General features: G+C 47.1%; 1 protein-coding gene across 4 annotated transcripts in view; it reads left to right on the top strand.

Annotated features, from left to right (window-relative positions):
• Positions 1 to 10667: 10667 nt before the first annotated feature.
• Positions 10668 to 20832, top strand: part of ARFGEF2 (ADP ribosylation factor guanine nucleotide exchange factor 2) — a 112812-nt gene continuing 102647 nt past the window's right edge. For 3 of the 4 annotated variants that reach the window (XM_030914969.1, XM_030914970.1, XM_030914971.1), the window contains exon 1: positions 10670 to 10967. In XM_030914969.1, coding sequence (XP_030770829.1) covers positions 10847 to 10967 — 121 coding nt within the window. In that variant the 5' untranslated portion in view covers positions 10670 to 10846. Of the gene's footprint in view, positions 10968 to 20832 lie in introns of all 4 variants that reach the window. The other variant, XM_010383867.2, reaches the window with a different exon arrangement.

A 20832-nucleotide genomic window follows, 5' to 3' on the forward strand; every position in this document is an offset into this window, starting at 1 on the left:
TGAATCTGTCCACTACAGTTGGGTTCCCCAGACGTACACCCTCAGGCAAGGATTTGGGTGCAAATGGTTTATTGGGGGCTGCTTCCAGGAAGCAGCAGTGGAAGAGTGGGCAAGTGAAACTGGGAAGGGAAGGAAGCCTGAGGGGGTCATCTGGCCAGACACCCCTGCAGGCACCTGAGGCCCAGTCCCCAGGGCACCTCTAGGAAACTGAGCAGAGAACCCTACAGTGCTGTCTGTTCTTCCCTGTGCGGCTTTCCCCAGGCTGTTCACCATCTGGCACTTCTGGTCTGCCCCGTCTTGGCTGAACACACATCTGCAGCCAGAGACAGCACTCAGGCCTAGAGTCTGGCATATTTATAAACCAATAAAGTACCGAAACAGTGTGTAGCAGACACTGTCGGTGCCCCCAGCTGTCTGCCCTGGGCACTCACTTCTACTCGCTGGAGGAAGCTGTTGTCTGCAGGCACCTGCTGTGTTCGGGCCCTGGGGCTCTAGGGGCTGGCAGCCCGAGTCCAGGACCAAGGGTCAGAGTTAATGTCCCTAGAACAGCCCTTATGCAATGACAGATGGGAACCTGGCGAATGAACATCTGGCTTCCTAATCCCTCAGCTGGGGTAACTCAGGCAGGTCTACATTGGCTCCCCAGCTCCCCAGTGGGGTTGAAACCTGGTGCCCTTGGAGGTCACCAGCTGGTGTCACACCCGCATTGGCTGCCTTCCCTTTTCTTCCCTGCTCCATCCCCACGTCCCTGCTGATGGGTCCTGGGACCACCTCTCAAATACATGGGAATCCCCGTCGTAGGGTTGTCTTTTGGGGGAGCCCAAACCAAGACACAGGGACAAAAATAAACCCCACAACTGCTGTGTGTGTGTTACATATTTACATTGAAGAAATTCACATTCTTTTAGTGCAGCTGAACACAAAGAACACAAATAACCAGAATACAATTTACACTATAAATTATATGCGGATGGATTTCCTGAGGTCAGGAGTTCGTGACCAGTCTGGCCAACATGGTGAAACTCCATCTCTACTAAAAATACAAAACAATTAGCTGGGCATGGTGGTGAGCACCTGTAATCCCAGCTACTCGGGAGGCTGAGGCAGGGGAATTGCTTGAACCAGGGAGGTGGAGGTTGCAGTGAGCCGAGATAGCGCCACTGCACTCCCGCTTGGGCGACAGAGTGAGACTCTGTCTCAAAATACATATACATGTAAATAAATAAATAAAATACATAAAACACACATGTACACATAATACATCTATATTATACACACATGCACACATGCTGTCTCCTTTGTAGAGAATTCCAAAAGTCTACGTTTGAGGCTCCTCCTTCAAATGAGGCCCAGCCAAATGATGCTTCTGCCTCAAATACCCCTCCTGGCCCTGACCTCAGAATTAAGGGGGTTGCATTTGAGTTTTGTCTTAAAGTACACACGGAAAATACACATTTCAGGCCAGGTGTGGTGGCTCAATCCTGTAATCTCAGCACTTTGGGAGGCTGAGGCGGGCAGATCACTTGAGGTCAGGAGTTCCACACCAGCCTGGACAACATGGTGAAAACCCATCTCTGCTAAAACTACAAAGATAGCTGGGCGTGGTGGCGTGTGCCTGTAATCCCAGCTTCTTGGGAGGCTGAGGCGGGAGAATCGCTTGAACCCAGGAGGCAGAGGTTGCAGTGAGCCAAGATTGCGCCACTGCACTGCAGCCTGGATGACAGAGCAAGGGTCCATCTCCAAAAAAAAAAAGAGAGAGAGAGAGAGAAGAGAAGAGAAGAGACATTTTGAGGGGAATGGTGGCGAGGGGGACGGGGCTGGGGACAGCCTGAGCAATGGCATATAGAGACAGGCACTCTGGGAGCAGCCCGGAGGTCACCAGTGTGGCCAGGAGTATAAAGAGTGCCTGTGTACAGTGGGAAGAAACCAGCTGGAAAGGCAGACAGCAGGCACAGCCACAGGCCCCGAGCGACATGCGTATTACTACATCATTGAACGACCTATCACTCAGAGGAAAGCAGGGAGTTGGAACAGACATTCTCAGTTGCCAATGTTATTAGTCAGGATTAGGTTCAGCTGTCAAGGATGGACAACCAAAAATAAAAACTGTTTCTTTCTAGTTCATGTAAAAATCAGTAAGTAAGCATCCCAGAATTGGCGTGACTCCCCAGAATGTCAGGGACCCAGGAACCTTCTCTCTGTCATTTTGATGACAAATCTGTTTCAAAGATTGCAGCCGAGCATGGTGGTTCACGCCTGTAATCCCAGCACTTTGGGAGGTCAAGGCGGGCAGATCCTTTGAGACCAGGAGTTCGAGACCAGCCTGGGCAACATGGTGAAATTCTGTCCCTATCAAAAAATTTAAAAACTAGCCAATGTGGTGGTGCGTACCTGCAGTCCCAGCCACTTAGGAGGCTGAGGTAGGAGGATTGCCTAAACTTGGGAGTTTGAGGCTGCAGTGAGCTATGATCACATCACTGTACTCCAGCCTGAGAGACAGAGTAAGACTTTGTCTTAAATTTAAAAAAAAAAAAATTGTCTAGTAGTCTAGCACAGCTGCTGGACAGAGGGGCACTGGGAGTAGGATCGCTACACAAAGCACAATATGCCCAGCTAGATTCGAATTTCAGGTAAATGGTGAATACTTTTCAGTATAACCATGTCCCAATTATTGCATGGGACCCTCTTTTACTAAAAAAAGTATTCGCTGTTTATCTGAAATTCAAATGTAACTGAACATCCTGTATTTTTATTTTCTAAATCTGGCCACCATAACTGAAAGAGAGAGAGGACAGTGAGAGGGAAAGTGAGACAAGACCACAGGGGCAGGGACACAAAAATGGGGACAGACAGAGAAATAGGGACAAATAGAGAAAGAATAAAGGAGAGATGGGCAAATACAGATATGGCCACAAGATGCCTGCAGTAGCAAAAGAGAAGAGGCAGAAAGTGGTCAGACCCAGAGACCACCTCCTAGACTGGGAAAGACAGAAGGGGAACACCCCAGCCAGGGCAGAGTGGACAGGGGCCTAGCCAGAGTTCCTCCCCCAGGCAAGGCTAAGGAGGGCACAGTTTTTTAAAAAATTGCTGACCGGGCACGGTGGCTCACACCTGTAATTCCAGCACTTTGGGAGGCTGAAGCAGGCAGATCACAAGGTCAGGAGATGGACACCATCCTGGCTAACACAGTGAAACCCCATCTCTACTAAAAAACAAACAGACAAACAGACAAACAAACAAAAAAACAAAAAATTAGCCAGGTGTGGGGCTGAATAACCCCAGGTACTCAGGAGGCTGAGGCAGGAGAATAATTTGAACCCGGGAGGGGGAGGTTGCAGTGAGCCGAGATTGTGCCACTGCACTCTATCCTGGGTGACAGAGCAAGACTCAGTCTCAAAAGAAAAAGAAAAATTGCTGCCAGAACTCCAGCCATTAAGTCTGCATTCCAGTCAACAGAACCAAGGAAGAGTAGAAGAAAGGCACTTCCTGTAAATTGCATCCAATCTGCCAGAATTTAGTCACATGGGCACAACCAGAGGGGCTGAAAAATGTGGTCCTTAATCCAGGTGGTCATGTACCCAGCTAAAATTTGAAATTTCTTTTCTTTTTTCTTTTTTGTTTTTTTAAGAGACACAGTCTTGCTCTGTCGCCAAGGCTGGAGGGCAATGGCATGATCATGGCTCTCTGTAGCCTCAACCTCCTGAGGCTCAAGGAATCCTCCTGCCTCAGCCTGGAACCACAGGTGCATGTCACCCCACCCAGCTAATTCTCTCCTTTTTGTGTGTGTGGGGAGGGCAGTCTCACCATGTTCCCCAGCTGGTCTCAAACTCCTGGCTCAAGTGATCCTCCTGCCTTAGCCTCTCAAAGTGCTGGGATTACAGGTGTGAGCCACTGAGCCCAGCTGAAGTTTCTTTTCTTTTCTTTTCTTTTCTTTTCTTTTCTTTTCTTCCTTCCTTTTTTTTTTCTTTTTTTTTTTTTGAGAGTGTCTTGCTCTGTTGCCCAGGCTGGAATGCAGTGGCACAATCTTGGCTCGCTGCAACCTCCACCTCCCAGGTTCAAGTGATTCTCCTGCCCTAGCCTCCTGAATAGCTGGGACTACAGGTGCGCACCACCACACCCAGCTAATTTTTGTATTTTTAGTAGCAACAGTGTTTGCCATGTTAGCCAGGCTGGTCTCGAACCCCTGACCTCAGGTGATCTACCCGCCTCGGCCTCCCAAAGTGCTGGGATTACAGGCATGAGTCACTGGTCCCAGCCAACGTTTCTATTTTTAAGGAAGAAGAGGAAAATGGATCCTGACACTGTCCCTTCATCTTTCTTGCTGGAATAGGGATGTTTTGCCTGCAACTGTGGCATCTTGCAAGACCATTATTGTACCTACCATACAGAAACAAGTGGTGCTCCAAATAACTGCTGATTGAATATTAAATCCTATTAACCCTACTCAAGCCACTTCCATCCATTCATTCATTCATTCAGTCCATGAACAGTTATTAAGCACCTACTATGTGTTCTGGGCATAGAGCTAAGAAAAAGACAATGTCTCTGCCTTAAAGGAATTCACATTCTGCCTGTGCAAGACAAGATGATAAGTGAGCAAACACATTGTGGAAACCCAACTTTTTCTTTAAAGATGGAGCCTAAAAATGATCCCCTTGAGTGTGGGCTGAACTTAGCCACCCACTTCTCACACAACTATGTGTAAAGGAAAACTGCATTTTGTCTGGAACTTTACCAAATAATGTCCACAATTTTAAGACCACATCACCCACATTTATACCTACCATGGTATCTGAGTCGCCAAAACAGCACTCTTGGTCAGACTGCGTGGTGGGCCACTTTGGAATTGGTCATAAAAATTGCTTCTGCTGGCAGGGCGTGGTTGTTCATGCCTGTAATCCCAGCACTTTGGGAGGCTGAGGTGGGTGGATCATGAGGTCAAGAGATTGAGATCATCCTGGCCAACATGGTGAAACCCCATCTTTACTAAAAATGCAAAAATTAGCTGGGCGTGGTGGTGCGAGCCTATAGCCCCAGCTACTTGGGAGGCTGAGGCAGGAGAATCACTTGAACCTGGGAGGTGGAGGTTGCAGTGAGCTGAGATTGCACCACTGCACTCCAGCCTGGGCAACAGAGCAAGAGTCTTTAAAGAAAAAAAAAAAAAAAAAAAAAAAGGCCGGACGCGGTGGCTCAAGCCTGTGATCCCAGCACTTTGGGAGGCCGAGACGGGCGGATCATGAGGTCAGGAGATCGAGACCAGCCTGGCTAACACGGTGAAGCCCCGTCTCTACTAAAAAAAAATACAAAAAACTAGCTGGGCGAGGTAGCGGGCGCCTGTGGTCCCAGCTACTCGGGGGGCTGAGGCAGGAGAATGGCGTAAACCCGGGAGGCGGAGCTTGCAGTGAGCTGAGATCCGGCCACCGTACTCCAGCCTAGGCGACAGAGCGAGACTCCGTCTCAAAAAAAAAAAAAAAAATTCTTCTCCTGCCTTCAGTCTCTTTCCCTTTTCCTCCCTCTCCCTCCCTTTCTCTCATTTTCTCTTGGGTCACTCACTCTGGGAAACAGGAGATACCACAGCATGAACACATGCAAGCAGCTCTACCGAGAGGAGTGGAACTGAAGCCTCTGTCCCATCAGAGGGAGCTTCTTTGGAAGTTGATCCCCCAGCCCCAGTTGAGCCTCATCTGACTACAGCCCCAGATGACAGCTCAATAGCAATCTCATGACAGAGCCTGATCTAGAAACACGGGTGCTGCTCCCAAATTCCTGACCCACAGGAACTGAGATAAGAAACATTTGCTTTTAAGCTACTAAGTGTCAGGTCATTTATCACGCAGCAACAGATAACTAATACACAGATAAACAAACATCATCATTTCAAATTCAGTTCAGTGCAACTAACAAAAGATGATATGGAAGCAGGTGGTGGAGGCAGGAGGGATAAAACTGGGAGGCTGGTGACCTTGTGGGTGACATCGAGCTGAGAGCAGAGTGGTGGGAAGGGGGCAGCCATCGGTGCTTTCCAACCCTAGCAGATACTACACTCCCCCTTTTATAACTGCAAGGCCTTTTTTAGCTATTCTGAAATGAAATTCATAGATAATAAAATCTTCCTACACACATAGTTTTAATAAGACTACGAAGGTGAAACAAAAGGAATGCAATGTATAATTTGCAAATTTTCTTACAATAGATAAATACTCAGATACAATTACACTAGAAGGTGTAATGAAGCAGGCGAATGCTGGAACCTAAAAGTGGGATCCCCTGGAATTGCCACAGCTATATTTGCAGGCTGATCGGGGTGCCCTAGCAGCAAATTAGATACCATAGCTGGTGTAAATGACAGCAATGTGGCTTTAAAGTGGTAAATGATATTTGATACATTTCCAGACAAAATACATTTTTCTGGCCAGGTGTGGCGGCTTACTCCTGTAATCCCAGCACTTTGGAAGGTGGAGGTAGGAGGATTGACCGAGACCAGGAGTTTGAGACCAACCTGGGCAACACAGGGAGACCCTATCTCCACAGAAATATTTAACAATGAGGTACAGTAACACACACCTGTAGTCCCAGCTACTCTGGAGGCTGAATTTGGAGGATCATTTGAGCCTGAGAGATGGAGGCTGCAGTGAGCCATGATCACACCACTGCACTCCAGCCTGGGCAACAGAGTGAGACTGTCTCAAAAAAAAATTGTAAAATTAGCCAGGCATGGTGGCACACATCTGTAATCTCAGCACTTTGGGAGGCAAAGGTGGGAGGATCGTTTGAGCCAGCAGTTCCAGACCAGCAGGGACAACATAGGGAGACCCCCATCTCTACAAAAATATTTTTTCAAATTAGCTGGGCATGGTGTTGCATGCTCCTGTAATCCTAGCTATCCAGGAGACTGAGGTGAGAGGATCACATGAGTCCAGGAGGTCAAGGCTGCAGTGAGCTATGATCACACCACTGCACTCCAGCCTGTGTGATGGAGTGAAACCTTGTCTCAAAATACAGATACACACACACACACACACACACACACACACACACACACATATTTCCTTTGAATTGCAATGATATTTACATTTCTGGAAAATGTGGTGATGTTAAATCTACACAAGGGCCGGGCATGGTGGCTCATGCCTGTAATCCCAGCATTTTGGGAGGCCGAGGTGGGTGGATCACAAGGTCAGGAGTTCAAGACCAGCTTGGCCAACATAGTGAAACCTCGTCTCTACTAAAAATACAAAAAAATTAACCAGGCGTGGTGGCAGGTGCCTGTTATCCCAGCTACTCAGGAGGCTGAGGCAGGAGAATTGCTTGAGCCTCGGAGGCAGAGGTTGCAGTGGGTGGAGATCACGCCACTGCACTTCAGCTTAGGCGACAGTGCGAGACTCCATCTCAAAAAAAAACAAAACAAAAAACAACAAAACAACAACAACAACAAAACCTACAGAAAAGAAACACTTTATATGTAAAGCAGATTTAGATTCTAGGCTCAGATTGTTATCAATCAGTTTTTCATCTCCAGGCATGTCCGGCCATGTGGCATACACTGAATTGTTTGTTATATAGGATTGCTCAGCTCTCTGCAGGATGTGATCTAGCATTCCTGCTCCCTCTATTACGACAACAAAAATATCCCCCCAACAAAATTTCAAAATGCCCCTGGGGGTGGTACTGCCTTCACTGAGAAGCACTGATTAAGAGGGACGGAAACATGTAAGCCAAGCCTTTGATGGGAACAAAAAGGAGCCGAGAGTGGCCAGAGTCCTGAAGAAAAGGAGGAAGGAGATGAGATCAGAGAAAATGGCTGGGTCCCTATCACACCTTATTGGCTACAGTGTGATACTGAACTTGGACTCAATTCCAAGGACAATAGGGAGCCTCTGTTGGATTTTCAGCAGGGCAGTGACATAGTCTGGCCTTGCTGTGTGTGTGTTGTGGGGGGGCAGGTGGGATGGGCTCAAAATGTGTGACTCAGCAGACTGCACTGTACTCTTTCCAGAATTTCATTCATTCATTCATCAACACACAAGGATTGAGGTGTGTTTCAGTGATCTATTGCTGTGTAACAAGCAAGACCCCAAAATGTATTGGCATAAAGTAACAATTTATTGTTTTCTGCTATTCTGTGGGTCGGCTGGGCAGTTTTTCTGCTGGTCTCACTAGTCACTCGTGCTGCTGTATTCAGCTGGTGGGTCAGCTGGGAGAGCTGGAATGACTGGGCTCCCTATCTATGTACGCTTTCTTCTGGGGCTGCCACCATTTTGTTGTTGTTATTGTTGTTTGAGACAGAGTCTTGCTCTGTCTCCCAGGCTGGAGAGCAGAGGTGCAGTCACGGCTCACTACAGCCTCCACCTCCTGGGCTCAAGCAATCTTCCCACGTCAGCCCTCCAAGTAGCTGGGAGTACAGGTAGGCATCACCACTCCTGGCTAATTTTTTAAATTTTTTGTAGCATCAGGGTCTTGATATGTTGCCCAGGCTGGTCTCGAACTTCTGGGCTCAAGTGATCCTCCCGCCTCAGCCTTCCAGTGTTGGAATTACAGGCATGAGCCACTGATCTGCCCGGGGCTCCTTCTGAGTGTCATGCAGCATTCCCAGGCAGCAAAAGCAGAAGTGAGCCAGGGCTGTCGATGCTCTGGAACTTGTGCAGCCTCTTTTGTGTCACATTCTATTGGTCAAGACCAGTCACAAGGTTAGTCCAGGTTTAGGAGAAACAAACTCTACCTCTTGCTGGGAGTGACTGCGAAATCGCATTACAAGCAGTGGAACTTACAGAATTTAAGGCCATGAAACATTTAACGTGACTGTGGACCAGGCCCTGGGGATACAGCCTGCCCTTCTGCAACCATGCTTCAGTGAGACAAGCAATGGTCAACACGTACAAAAGCTCAGAAAGTACTGTGGAAAACATCAGCTAGGGAGAGAGGGGGCTACTTGAGACAGGTCCCATAGACGTCTGAGCTGAGACCTGAGCACTGGAGCATGCCGGCCTGGGATGTCTCTGCCTCTGAAGTTTCCAAGACAATTGTCTTTGCATAAGCCCATGGCTGCCCTTGGGGGAGGCAGGCGAAGGGGTCCAGGGGATACCACTAATCCTTGCTGTGATAGCATCATTGTTGTAGAATGGAGTGGAAGCTGCCTTGGGGCCAGAGTATCTGTCCTCCAACGCTCATTTGCAGGCTGTCTGACACTGGCCATCTGGGTTTCTTCCCCTGACTCCCAAAGCCCAGGTCCAGTTCACTGCACTGTGAGGGTTCACAGGTTTATAATACAATAAACTCCAGAGGGAGGTCAGTGCTTCCTGGTGGCACCATGCACAGCCGCGACATTCAGTAAACAGAAGTTCACTGAACTGCAAGGTCACTGCTGCTGTGACAGGTGGGTCATATGGATGTGTGTATCTTGCTAGTGGCTGTGGTGAAACCCTGCTTCTAGCGGGTTATGTCTATGTGGAGAATAGACATAAACACACCTTCTCTCTCTCCCTCTCTGTCTTCCTTTCACCTCCCCTCTCCCTCCACCCCTTCCATTTCCTCTTCTCCCAGCATGTTCTTTCCATTCTTCCTCACCTCCTTCCCCTTCACCTCCTTCCTACACCATTCCTTTTTCCATCTCTTTCCTCTTTTCCTAACTTCTGTTCCTCTCATCTTTTTCCTTCTTTTCTGCTCTTCCTCTGACAGCTCCCCTTCCTACCTTCTCTCCTTTCACCCTTTCTACTACTTTTACCTTCTCTCATTTCCACCTCTTTCTTTTTCACTTCCCCTCTCCCTCCTGTCTTTCTCCTCACTTTTTCTTTTACCTTTGTGCCTCCCTCTCACCTCTTCCTACATCACCTCATCTCCTCCGTAACTACCTCACCTCCCTTTTTCTTTTCTTTTCTTTTTTTTTGGGACAGGGTCCCCTTCTGTGGCCCAGGCTGGAGTGCAGTGGTACCATCACAGATCACTGCGGCCTCAACCTCCGAGGCTCAAGTGATCCTCCCACCTCAGCCTCCCGAGTAGCTGGGACCACAAGCAGCGCCACCAGTCCCGGCTGTTTTACTTTTTATTTTGTAGGTAAAGGGTCTCCCTATGTTGCCCAGGCTGGTCTCGAACACCTGGGCTCAAGCGATGCTCCCGCCTTGGCCTCCAGAAGCGCTGGGATTAGAAGCGTGAGCCGCCGCGCCCGGCCTCCCCCACTGCCGCCTTCTCATCTCCTTTCTCCCCCCTGACGCCTCTTACTCCCGATCACCTCTCATTCATTCACCAGCTTCCAGTCCTCGCTCCCTCACCTCTTTTCTTTCCTACTCGCCTTCTCCTCTTACCCCTTTATCATTTCTCCTTGTCACCGTTCTCTTTTTTGCCAGTCCTCTCGTTCCCCTTCCTTTCCTCCTCCTCATCTCCTCTCTTACCAGGTCATCTCCATTCTCGTGCTCCCCTTCACCTCCTGTTACCCCGCACTTCTCTCCTCTCATCTCCATCACCACCTCTCCTCCCTTTCACCTTTCTTTAGCCCCCACGTCCCCTATACCCTTCGCCCATGCCCGCTCCCCTTCCCACCTTCTCTTCTTCCCTCCACACTCGCTTTCTGTCTCTTGCCCACCTGACTCCGCTCCGCCCCCAGCCGTAGGCTCCGCCCCGCTGGGGGTCACGGGGCCGACGGACGCTAGGCGGCCGTAGCGGCCTCGCCAGTCACGTGGTCACGTGACGCGCTCCAACATGGCGGCGCCGTGGGGCCGAGGTGTCGCTTCCTGACGGGGCGGCGGGGACTGACGCGGCCGGTGCCGGCCGGGACGCCGGGCCCGCAGCCTAGCTCGCCATCTCCCTCACGTCGCCCGCCCGCGGGGCTGTCAGCCCCCGCTGGGCCGGGGCCATGCAGGAGAGCCAGACCAAGAGCATGTTCGTGTCCCGGGCCCTGGAGAAGATCCTAGCCGACAAGGAGGTGAAGCGGCCCCAGCACTCCCAGCTGCGCAGGGCCTGCCAGGTGGCGCTCGGTGGGTGAGCCCCTCCCGCCCGGCCCCGCGCTGGCCTCAGCACGCCGGCCGTTGCCCTAGCCTCCTCGGCCTTGGCCCGGCCTCCTCGCCTCCGCTTTCCCCCCGATCCCGAATTCCACCCTCCTGGCCTCCTCCTCATTATACCCCTGGGGGAAGTGTTGCCCGGGCAGCTCGGGACTGGCCCAAGGTCACCTAGCAAGTTGGTGACAACCAGAGCTTGTTCCTCAGGGTTCCAGCTCAGGACTTTTGTCACGATTCCTTGTCGCCCTGTTTCCTGATTCCTCCCCTCACCGCCTCCAAGTCCTAGAAACAGCCCTTGCCCCAAGTTTTTTCGTTACCTGAGCTCTGCTAATTGGGGTTCCCCTAGGTGAACAGAGCATGTAGGAAGAGCCGTCCAATTGGTTTAGGGAAACCCCTGATTCTTGTTTTAGAAGTACCAGTTGGAGAATGTTTTCCTTTCGTTTGGGGAATCTCCCATAGCTCTTTCCCTCAAGGAAGGATTGTAGAGGGTGTTCTGGATCTCCCAGTCATTGTAGTGAGCAAGACATCTGCCTATTCCTAGCAGTCCACTAAAATACAAGGCCTTTAGAGCAAAGATACTTGTCTGACTTATTCATTGCTGTATTCCTGGCGCACAGTAGGTGCTCAATAAATATTTGCTGATTGAATGGACCCTCCGATTATGGAAAGAGAATTCTAACTCATAAAGGCTTGGTAATTGATACCAAAATCACTATCCTATCTTTCAGTTTTAATCGTTTACCAAATATTTATCGAGTGCCCACTGCATACCAGGTACTGAGAATTCAGTGGGGGAACAAGACGGACGTGGTCCTTACCCCTATGGAGCTTATACTCGAAAAGAGGAGACAAAATAATTAAATAAGACAATAGATGAGATGTTTTGGAATACTAATAAATACTGTTGTGAAAATAAAAGAGCAAGATGTAATAAAGAGGGCTTGAGGACTGCTTTCCATAGGGTGGTCAGGAAAGTAATCTTTTCCGAGAGGGTGACATTTGAGCTGAGTACTGAAAGGCAAGAACTAGCCACCATGTGGAGTTTCAGAAGAGAGTTCTTGGTGGGAGAATCCGTACATTTGACCAGAGCTGTCTTCAACTAATTCACTGCCCCAAGGGCTTTGGTTTGGAATCTATAAAGACCTGTTTTTCCTAACAAATTGAGCAAATGGAAAGTTTGATATTTAGTCACACAGTTTGAGATTGTTATCACCTTTCTCCCTTAAATTGCTACAAAGTATAGAGTAGTGTTCTTTTGGCATTTAGAAATAGGCTGGTGAACTTTGCACTTCCCTGGGAAGAAGGTCCCTTGCTTTCATCAGATTCTCAGAGGGGCCTAAATTCCCTCAGGGGCCAACTATTGATGCAGAAGTGGCAGTCTAGATAATCTGGAAACAGTTGCTAGTCCGTGAAATTCAGGATCAGTGGAAGGAATTTACTGAGATTTAGATTTTTGAAGCTTTTCTATTCCAATAACCAAGGCTAACTGTTGGGTATTGTTTTATCAGCAATGTGGGATAAGCACTGCAAAGCAGTTTGTTAGTTAGGCAAGAGCCTGGTATTTATAACTCCACGTTGAAATCCGCCTGGACTCTATCCTCTCAATATTGTTGTGGAGGTTTCAAAATAGTTATTTGGCAGAAAAGTTTTTATTTTCTCTTCAGAAAACTTCTTAACATAAAATTTTTACCAAAGTGTACGTCGCATTATTGGAAGCTACTTATAAAAATTTCACCTGGATCATAAAGGGCCGTTAATGCTGAGAATTTAGTAGATATTTTCAGATCGTATCTTTGTTCAGAAGTTCAGATTTTGCTGACACAAGTTGTGGAATGCATGTTTTCAGTTTTTAGTAGTGAATTGTAAGAAATGGCCTAGATAGGAAGTAATTTGACTACAGGTTATATGAATCACAAATTGGGGTTGTGCCAATGGCATAATAGGAACTATCATAAGGGAACCGATGCATAATGTTAAGTGACCATCTTTTTAAAGAGAATAATTGTGTGTCATTGCTGTTAAATAGAAATGACTGCTTTTACTTAGAGTAGAACACATAGCATAATGCCTGGTGCTGTTTCACTCTGCCTCTCAAGGCCCAGTCTTGTGCCCAGTAGTCCCATTTAAGAAGATAAATTTGGGGCCGGGTGCGGTGGCTCACGCCTGTAATCCCAGCACTTTAGGAGGCCGAGGCGGACAGATCACGAGGTCAGGAGATCGAAACCATCCTGGCTAACACAGTGAAACCCCGTCTCTACTAAAAATACAAGAAAAATTAGCTGGGCGTGGTGGCAGGCACCTGTAGTCCCAGCTCCTTGGGAGGCTGAGGCAGGAGAATGGCATGAACCCAGGAGGCGGAGCTTGCAGTGAGCCAAGATTGCGCCACTGCACTCCAGCCTGGGCGACAAAATGAGACTCCGTCTCAAAAAAAAAAAAGAAAGAGAAATTTGGAAAAATAGCTGAAACGAGCAAGTGTATAAGGAGCAGCTATGTGGTATTTTAGAGATTACCATGTGTAGATTGTTGTTAATTGTGATAAGAGGAACTGTAAATGACGGCTCAAAGTTGAAATGCTTGGATGATAAAGAGCATTTACAGGAAACAGCTTCTGTGATATGATTCCGCCAACTGTAGCATATTGGGGGAGGGGATCAGGGCTGCAGGGGCTGTATAGTGTAGATGTTAGCTAGGAGTGTATTCTTTGGGACTCTAGACTTCTGTGTTTAAACCTCCTGCCCTCTACTTGCTACCTTTGTGATCTTGGACAAGTTACTTAATCTTATACCTTCCTCATAGGATTATTGTAAAGATTAAGTTAATTGACATGTACAGAAAACTTGGCATGTAGTAGGTGCTCAGTAAATGCTTGCTGCTATTACTATTTGTTTTTTATTACTATTTTAAGCTGTGACAAACCACAGAAGCTGTAAGTACTCTGGTTTGATGTTCTTTACCTTGGTTCCTCGTTCAGGAATGACTTACTGCTTTATTTGGTTTGTAGATGCAATAAATAAGAATGTGATTACATGATTGAAAGGCTGTGTTGCAGTATTAACTTACTAAACTCAATGAAGACAGGGGTTGTCCATCGTAAAAATTGTGATAATCATGATGGAACAGATTTGGAGTAATCGCAATGATTCATCTGCACTATATACCAAAAGCATAGATAGGGACTGTCCAAGTAGGGGATAGTGTCCTTCCAACCTTTATCTGGAGAAATCAGAAGAGCCTATGAGAGTATTCATCGCCCCAAGGACACTGTTGCTCTTTACCTTGTTAATGAAACTTTGATATATATTAATAATCTTCAACCTTTCAGCCCTCTGTTGGAGAATATAATTACATTCTTAAACCTCCCTTTTATAATTGTCTTATTTAAGACTCTTCTTCTCCCATGATGTCTCTTTAAGTTATATTTCTGCTCTTAAACTATATGAAGTTTGGAGGCTTAATAGGATAATCTATTTTAAAATTCGATATGGAAAAATGTATCTATGACTGGGCACTGTGGCTCATGCCTATAATTCCAGCACTGAGCCCCAGAGAAGTTAAGTTGGCCAGGGTAACTCAGTAAGTGATGGAACCAGGGTATAAACACAGGCAATCTAGCTCCATAGTCCAAGATCTTAACTGTTAACTACCATGTTTTCTTGCTTCTCCGTATGAAAGTTCTTATGTATAAAATACTCATGGAATCTTTTAAACAATCAGTATACCGCAGTGGAGTTTCAGGAAAGAGACCGTATGTTCTATAGCTGAATTTTGAGATATATTTGAAAGCTTTGAGTCAAAAAGATAACAGCTCCTCAGGTTTTTACTGCACATATGCTCGGTTTACTTTAATTAGGGGCTAATGGAAAGAAAGAAATGAGAGTAAAGAGCTGATTTCACATAAGCTTCATTTGAGTTATTCAGTTTTTCTTTTCTTTCTTTCTTTTTCTTTTTTTTTCTTTTTTGAGACAGGATCTTGCTCTCTGGCCCAGGCTGGGGTGCAGTGGTGGGGTGTGATCTCAGCTCACTGCAACCTCTCCATCCCTGGCTCAGGTGATCCTCCCATTTCAGCCTCCCAAGTAGCTAGGACTACAGGGACGCACCACCCACCCGGCTAATTTTTCTGTTTTTAGTAGAGATGGGGTTTCTCTGTTGCCCAGGCTGGAGTTAATCAGTTTTTCTAATTGATGATATCTCTTCATCAGCAGTAAACTCCCTCTTATTAATTCCTTAGTTGTGACCTGTTATTAATTCTGGATTGTGATTCGTTTCTTTGGGCACAGCAGGCAATGGGAGACCAAGGCTAAGGAAGAGAGCAGCTTGCCTGTATCCACACAGCTGGGTGGGGAAACGTAGCTGCAGCACATGATGTAGCTTCACATAGATCATAACATCCATTCTTAGATTTGCCCCTCCATTTAATATATGGGATTTAGGATTCGGATGGGTCATTGGTGACCTTAACTTAAGTTGTTTTGGTGCTGTGATGGAGGTGAAAACCAGACTGGCATGGGTCGAGGCGTGGGAGGTGAGGAAACAGATGGTGAGCATAGACAGCTCTCCCAGAGTTTAGTTGTGTTGTAAAGAGAAGGAAGGAGTGGCTCCTGGGAGTTGTTTGTTTATTTAAAGGTAGAAAAGACTTTAACTTTAAATATTGTTAAGGGATCCAGTTAAGGAAGTATATTCCTAAAGCTTAGTTGTATATGGGTGTGTATAAAACATACAAATGGGCATTTATCATATGGACATCTGTGTGTTCAGAAAAATCATTCTCATCATGAGGATTACTGTGAAATTTGAAAAATAAAAAAAACATGGCCAGGCACGGTGGCTCACGCCTGTAATCCCAGCACTTTGGGAGGTCGAGGCGGGCGGATCACTTGAGGCCAGGAGTTCAAGACCAGCCTGAGCAAAATGGCGAAACCCCATCTCTACTAAAAATACAAAAATTAGCTGGGCATGGTGGTGCACACCTGTAATCCCAGCTACTTGGGAGGTTGAGGCAGGAAAATCGCTTGAACCTGGGAGGTGGAGGTTGCAGTGAGCCGAGATGGCGCCACTGCACTCCAGCCTGGGCAACAGAGCGAGACTCCGTCTCAAAAAAATAAAATAAAATAAATAAATAAATTGACATAACAAGTCTTTAAATTGAAATGAAGAAAAAAGCCTTTAATTTTAGCAAATTCTAGTGTTTTGATTACACATTTTGTTTACAAGTGCTGTGTATCATAAAAATTTTGAGAAATAACAGTACTCAGGACCCTGGAAGATTACTTTTTGTTGGAAACCACTATGGATTCTTCAGGAGGAGGTTATCTGTCTAGAAGCAGCGTCAAAAAACTGGTTTGTTGTTGATTATTTAAAAGCATTTATATGTAGGATTGGCAGAGAGTTGATTGAGAGTTTGAAACTTTGATTTGCTTATTGATAGTTCAGTGATCCCTTTTTGGGCTGCAGTTTTCCAGGGTGGTAAAGATAATAATAATACCTTCATCACAGAATTATTGCAAAGGTTAAATGAACTATTCATTAAGTAACTGGCACAGTACCTGGCACCTAATAGATGATCTGCTGAAATTCAGAGGCATTGGTGTCGCAATCTTTTTAAATTTAGTTTAGTTTAATTTTTTTGAGACAGAGTTTCGCTCTGTCGCCCAGGCTGGAGTGCAGTGGCGAGATCTTGGCTCACTGCAAGCTCCGCCTCCCGAGTTCACGCCATTCTCCTGCCTCAGCCTCCCGAGTAACTGGGACCACAGGCGCCCACCACAACACCCGGCTAATTTTTTGTATTTTTAGTAGAGACGGGGTTTCACCGTGTTAGCCAGGATGGTTTCCATCTCCTGACCTTGTGATCCGCCCGCCTCAGCCTCCCAAAGTGCTGGGATTACAGGCGTGAGCCACTGCGCCCACCCGGTGTTGCAATCTTTAAAAGAAAAGGAATTGAATGCTTGCCTTTCTCTGCTTCCCCTATTAGTTGGTTTATAGACCTTTTTGCAAGTCTCCAGCATGAGCGAAGCAGTGGTTGGATGGAATGAATTTAGAGCTGTATCCTGTACTTGTAAATCTCAGGGGAGAGTCTGCAAGCAGTGCTAGGGAAAACAGTAAGACCATTCTTCATGAAAAAGAGTGAACTTGTGAAAATGTGTACTTAATCAGCAAGAACATGGAGTGTCCTATATAAATAGCTCAGAGCTGTGTTTAGCTCTCACCAGTTTCACCAGGCTTAGGGGGCCTGCCAGGAAAATACTTGACTTTCTTTCCAGCAAGGTTATCCTAGAAAAAATAGTTTTGCATTTGCTGATTCATTTCTGAAATCTTCCAGTGGGAAGCTCGTTTCTGTTTAGTGTCTTGGGTGTAAATAAGCCTTCTGGCTTGATATTTTATTAGGTTTTATACTTTTGTGAGAACAGCCTTGTTGTGCTAGGACACAAAATTCTTAAGTTTTCCTTCCGTCCTAGGGAGTGGTCAGTGTATATTTGTTGTTCTGAATATAGTCCTTTTGCCTGTTGACTAAACCAGGCCCAACATTTATTCTGAAGATATTTATTTGGATTACACTCCTGATGTCATGATGTAGAGGGATCAAAACAAACAAGGACCCTGTTCTGAAGGAGTTTGCAGTTGAATGGGGGAGATGGGCATTGTTCAGAGGATATGCCCTCTAGGTCATAATGACAACCCGAGAAGTACTGAAGGAGAGATACCTGGTTCTGCAAGGGCAGTTAACAGAGGAGTGAGGGAAGACTTCCCTGAGGAAGTCTCACTCATCATTCATTGAGAATTAAGTAGTTGGGGGTGGGAGGCATTTCAGCAGAGGAAACAGCCTGAGTGAAGGCTCTGTGGCAGAGAGGAACACAGTTGTTGGGGAAACTGAAAGAGGCCAGTGTGTGGTTGGAACATTACTTGAGCAAAGAGAGTGGAGATGGAGTGAGAGATGTAGGCCAAGACCCCAACATGCAAGACCTGGAGGTCATGGCTAGGAGTTTGATTTTTTAGGTCAGAAGCAGTGAGATGACACGGAGGAGTTTTATTTTTATAATTAATTAATTAATTAATTTTTTGAGATGGAGTCTCGCTTTGTTGCCCAAGCTGGAGTGCAGTGGTGCGATCTTGGCTCACTGTAAGCTCTGCCTCCCGGGTTCACGCCATTCTCCTGCCTCAGCCTCCTGAGTAGCTGGGACTACAGGCGCCCGCCACACGCCCAGCTAATTTTTTATATTTTTAGTAGAGGATAGGGTTTCACCATGTTAACCAGGATGGTCTCCGTCTTCTGGCCTCGTGATTCGCCTGCGTCGGCCTCCCAAAGTGCTGGGATTACAGGTGTGAGCCACCATGCCCGGCCAACACTGAACAGTTTTAAACCAGAAAGCAGGTGTTAGGATGACCAGGTGTGTTATTTTGGAAAGATCATTTGGACCACTGTGTTCAGAACATCTTAGGGGAAGACCAGAGGGATTGCCAAGGAACCAATGAAGAGACCATCTTAGTCAATTTTGTGCTGCTGTAATAGAATGCTACTCACTGGGCGATTTATAAAGAACAGAAGTTTATTTGGCTCACAGTCCAAGAGCATGGCACTAGCATCTAGCTAGGGTCATCCTATGGCGGAAGGCGAGAGAGGAAATGGGGGTCGAACTCATCCTTTTATCAGAAGCCCACTCGTGCAGTAACATATTAGTCCATTCATGAGGGCAGAGCCCTTGTGACCTAATCACTTCTTAAAGGCTCCACTCTTATACCATCACAGTGGCAATTATTTTGCAGCAGAGTTTTAGTGGGGACATTCAAACCATTACAGGCAGTTACCATTGTTTAGTTGAGAGATACTGGTGGCCTGGACTAGTGGTGACAATAGAAATAGAGCAAAGAAAATGAATTTCCAACCTGGTTAGAAGATGAAGCCAACAAAACCTTGTGATGGAGCGAGTAAGAGCATGGGAAAGAGGATTGATAAGCTTGACTCCCCCATTGCTGACTCACTAAGCTGGGTGGATGCTGTCTCTTTTTAAGATGGGAATGAACTGATACATAGTATGTCAAGGGTGATAAATACTATGAGAAAAGACTGGAAAGATCCATCAGAGTAAAGTGAGAGAAAAAGCAGGTAAGGAGATACAGTGTATGGGCGACAAGGAGGTGGCAGTATTAGGTGGTGAGGAAGTCCCGTGAAGAGGACATCGGAGCAGGGATCTGAAGGAAGTGAGGTGGTGAGTCATGGAGATGTCTAGGGGGAGGGAGGGCATTCCCAGGAGCAGGAATAGCTCCTGCAAAGGCCCTGGGACAGAAATGTGCTTGGTGTGTTCGAGCAAGTAGGCCAGGGCCAGGGTGGTAGAAGGCGAGAGCAGAGGTATAGCAGGGGCCAGATCACGTAGAGGTTTGGAGGCCAAGATTTAGAGTTTTAATTTTACGCGGAGTGGGATGGAAAGCTACTGGAGCATTTTGAGCAAAGGAGCGATGTGATCTGAATTACATTTTGAGGGCATCCCTCTGGCTGCTGTTAAGAAAAGCTGTGGGTGGAAGGAAGGATAATTGCTGAAGCATTGAGACCAGTTACAAGACCCTTGTGATGGCCCAGGTGGGAGATAACGGTTGCTTGGTCTAGGGTGATGGTGGTGGCCTAGTGTGGTAAGAAGGGATCATCACTGTTCAATCAGGTTCTAGATATTATGTATAGTGTGAAGTTCCTGAGAAGGCAGATAGGGATGGGAGATGACAGAGGTGGAGGGGTTGGACACCCACTTCCTTATAGCAGGAGAGAGCAGAGAGCAGGCCAGAAGTAGGTCAGGTTGCAGGTTTGCTAACAGCAAGCTGAGGGAGTCTCCTTGTGCCCACTTCTAATTTCTGAGTGAAGTAGGAGGCCACTCCATTGGATATGAGTAAAGAGGATGGCAGCAGAACAGTGATGATCGGAAGGGGAGAGATGGGCCGTTGAGGGTGGAGAAATGTGCAGTAGCCATCGTGGAGAGTGAGAGGTGACCAAATTACTGGGCAGCATTTCAGGTTTCATTCGTGATGGGTAATTGGGGCTCTGTAGGCCTGCCAACCTGCCCTGTTGTCAGAGGTCTGCTTAGGCGGAGACAGGTGAAAAGGGAACACTAGTACAATCTAAGTTTGGGATTTTGCCACAAGTTAAGACTGAAGGTCAGAGAGCGTCCAGGCTGTTGATTGCGTGTCATCTGATAATAGCCCTGCTAATGAGATCTACCCTGGAAAATGAGGAAAAAGGAAAGCCAAGAGGTTGGCCATCTCAAGGTTTGACAGGCCAGAGACAGGTTCTACCGGGAGCAGTTGAGAGGGTCAGCTGGAAGGAGAGAAGAGGAAGGAGCTGGAAGTGCCCCAGTAATATATGGGGACAAGAGTCAGTGTGACCTGCCTCACCAGGCTGGCTTGGAGTGGAGGAGGACGTGGCAGGTGACTGGGAGCTGAAGGAATTGAGGGGCAGCATTGGTTTCTGTGGGGGGAAGCCTGCTACAGATAGATGTCTGAGGAGGGTTGAAGGGTTACTGTGGGATCTGGGGGCATTGGCCACTGATGGGATTGTTGGGGAGTGCTGGATTTGAGGTTGGTGGTGGTCATTGTTGGACTTGCCTTGGGAGTGGAAGAGAGAATGCAAACCGGTGTCAGAGGTGCTGATGAATGGAGGTGTGTGACCTGAGCGGTAACATCCAGAAAGGATTTCCCGCAAAGACAGCACAGCTTTTCAGCTGCAGCTGCCCCAGCCTGCTCCAGTCTCCCTCATTTCCAGCCTGGAAATTGTTGCTAATTGCCCCATTGGCAGTTGGGAAAGCAACACCTGTTAAGATGTGGCACAATAAAGTGGAGCAGGTATGCTGTGCCATATACGCCTCTT

The sequence above is a fragment of the Rhinopithecus roxellana genome, chromosome 13 (genome assembly GCF_007565055.1).
Source record: "Rhinopithecus roxellana isolate Shanxi Qingling chromosome 13, ASM756505v1, whole genome shotgun sequence".
In the NCBI taxonomy this organism is placed as follows: domain Eukaryota; kingdom Metazoa; phylum Chordata; class Mammalia; order Primates; family Cercopithecidae; genus Rhinopithecus; species Rhinopithecus roxellana.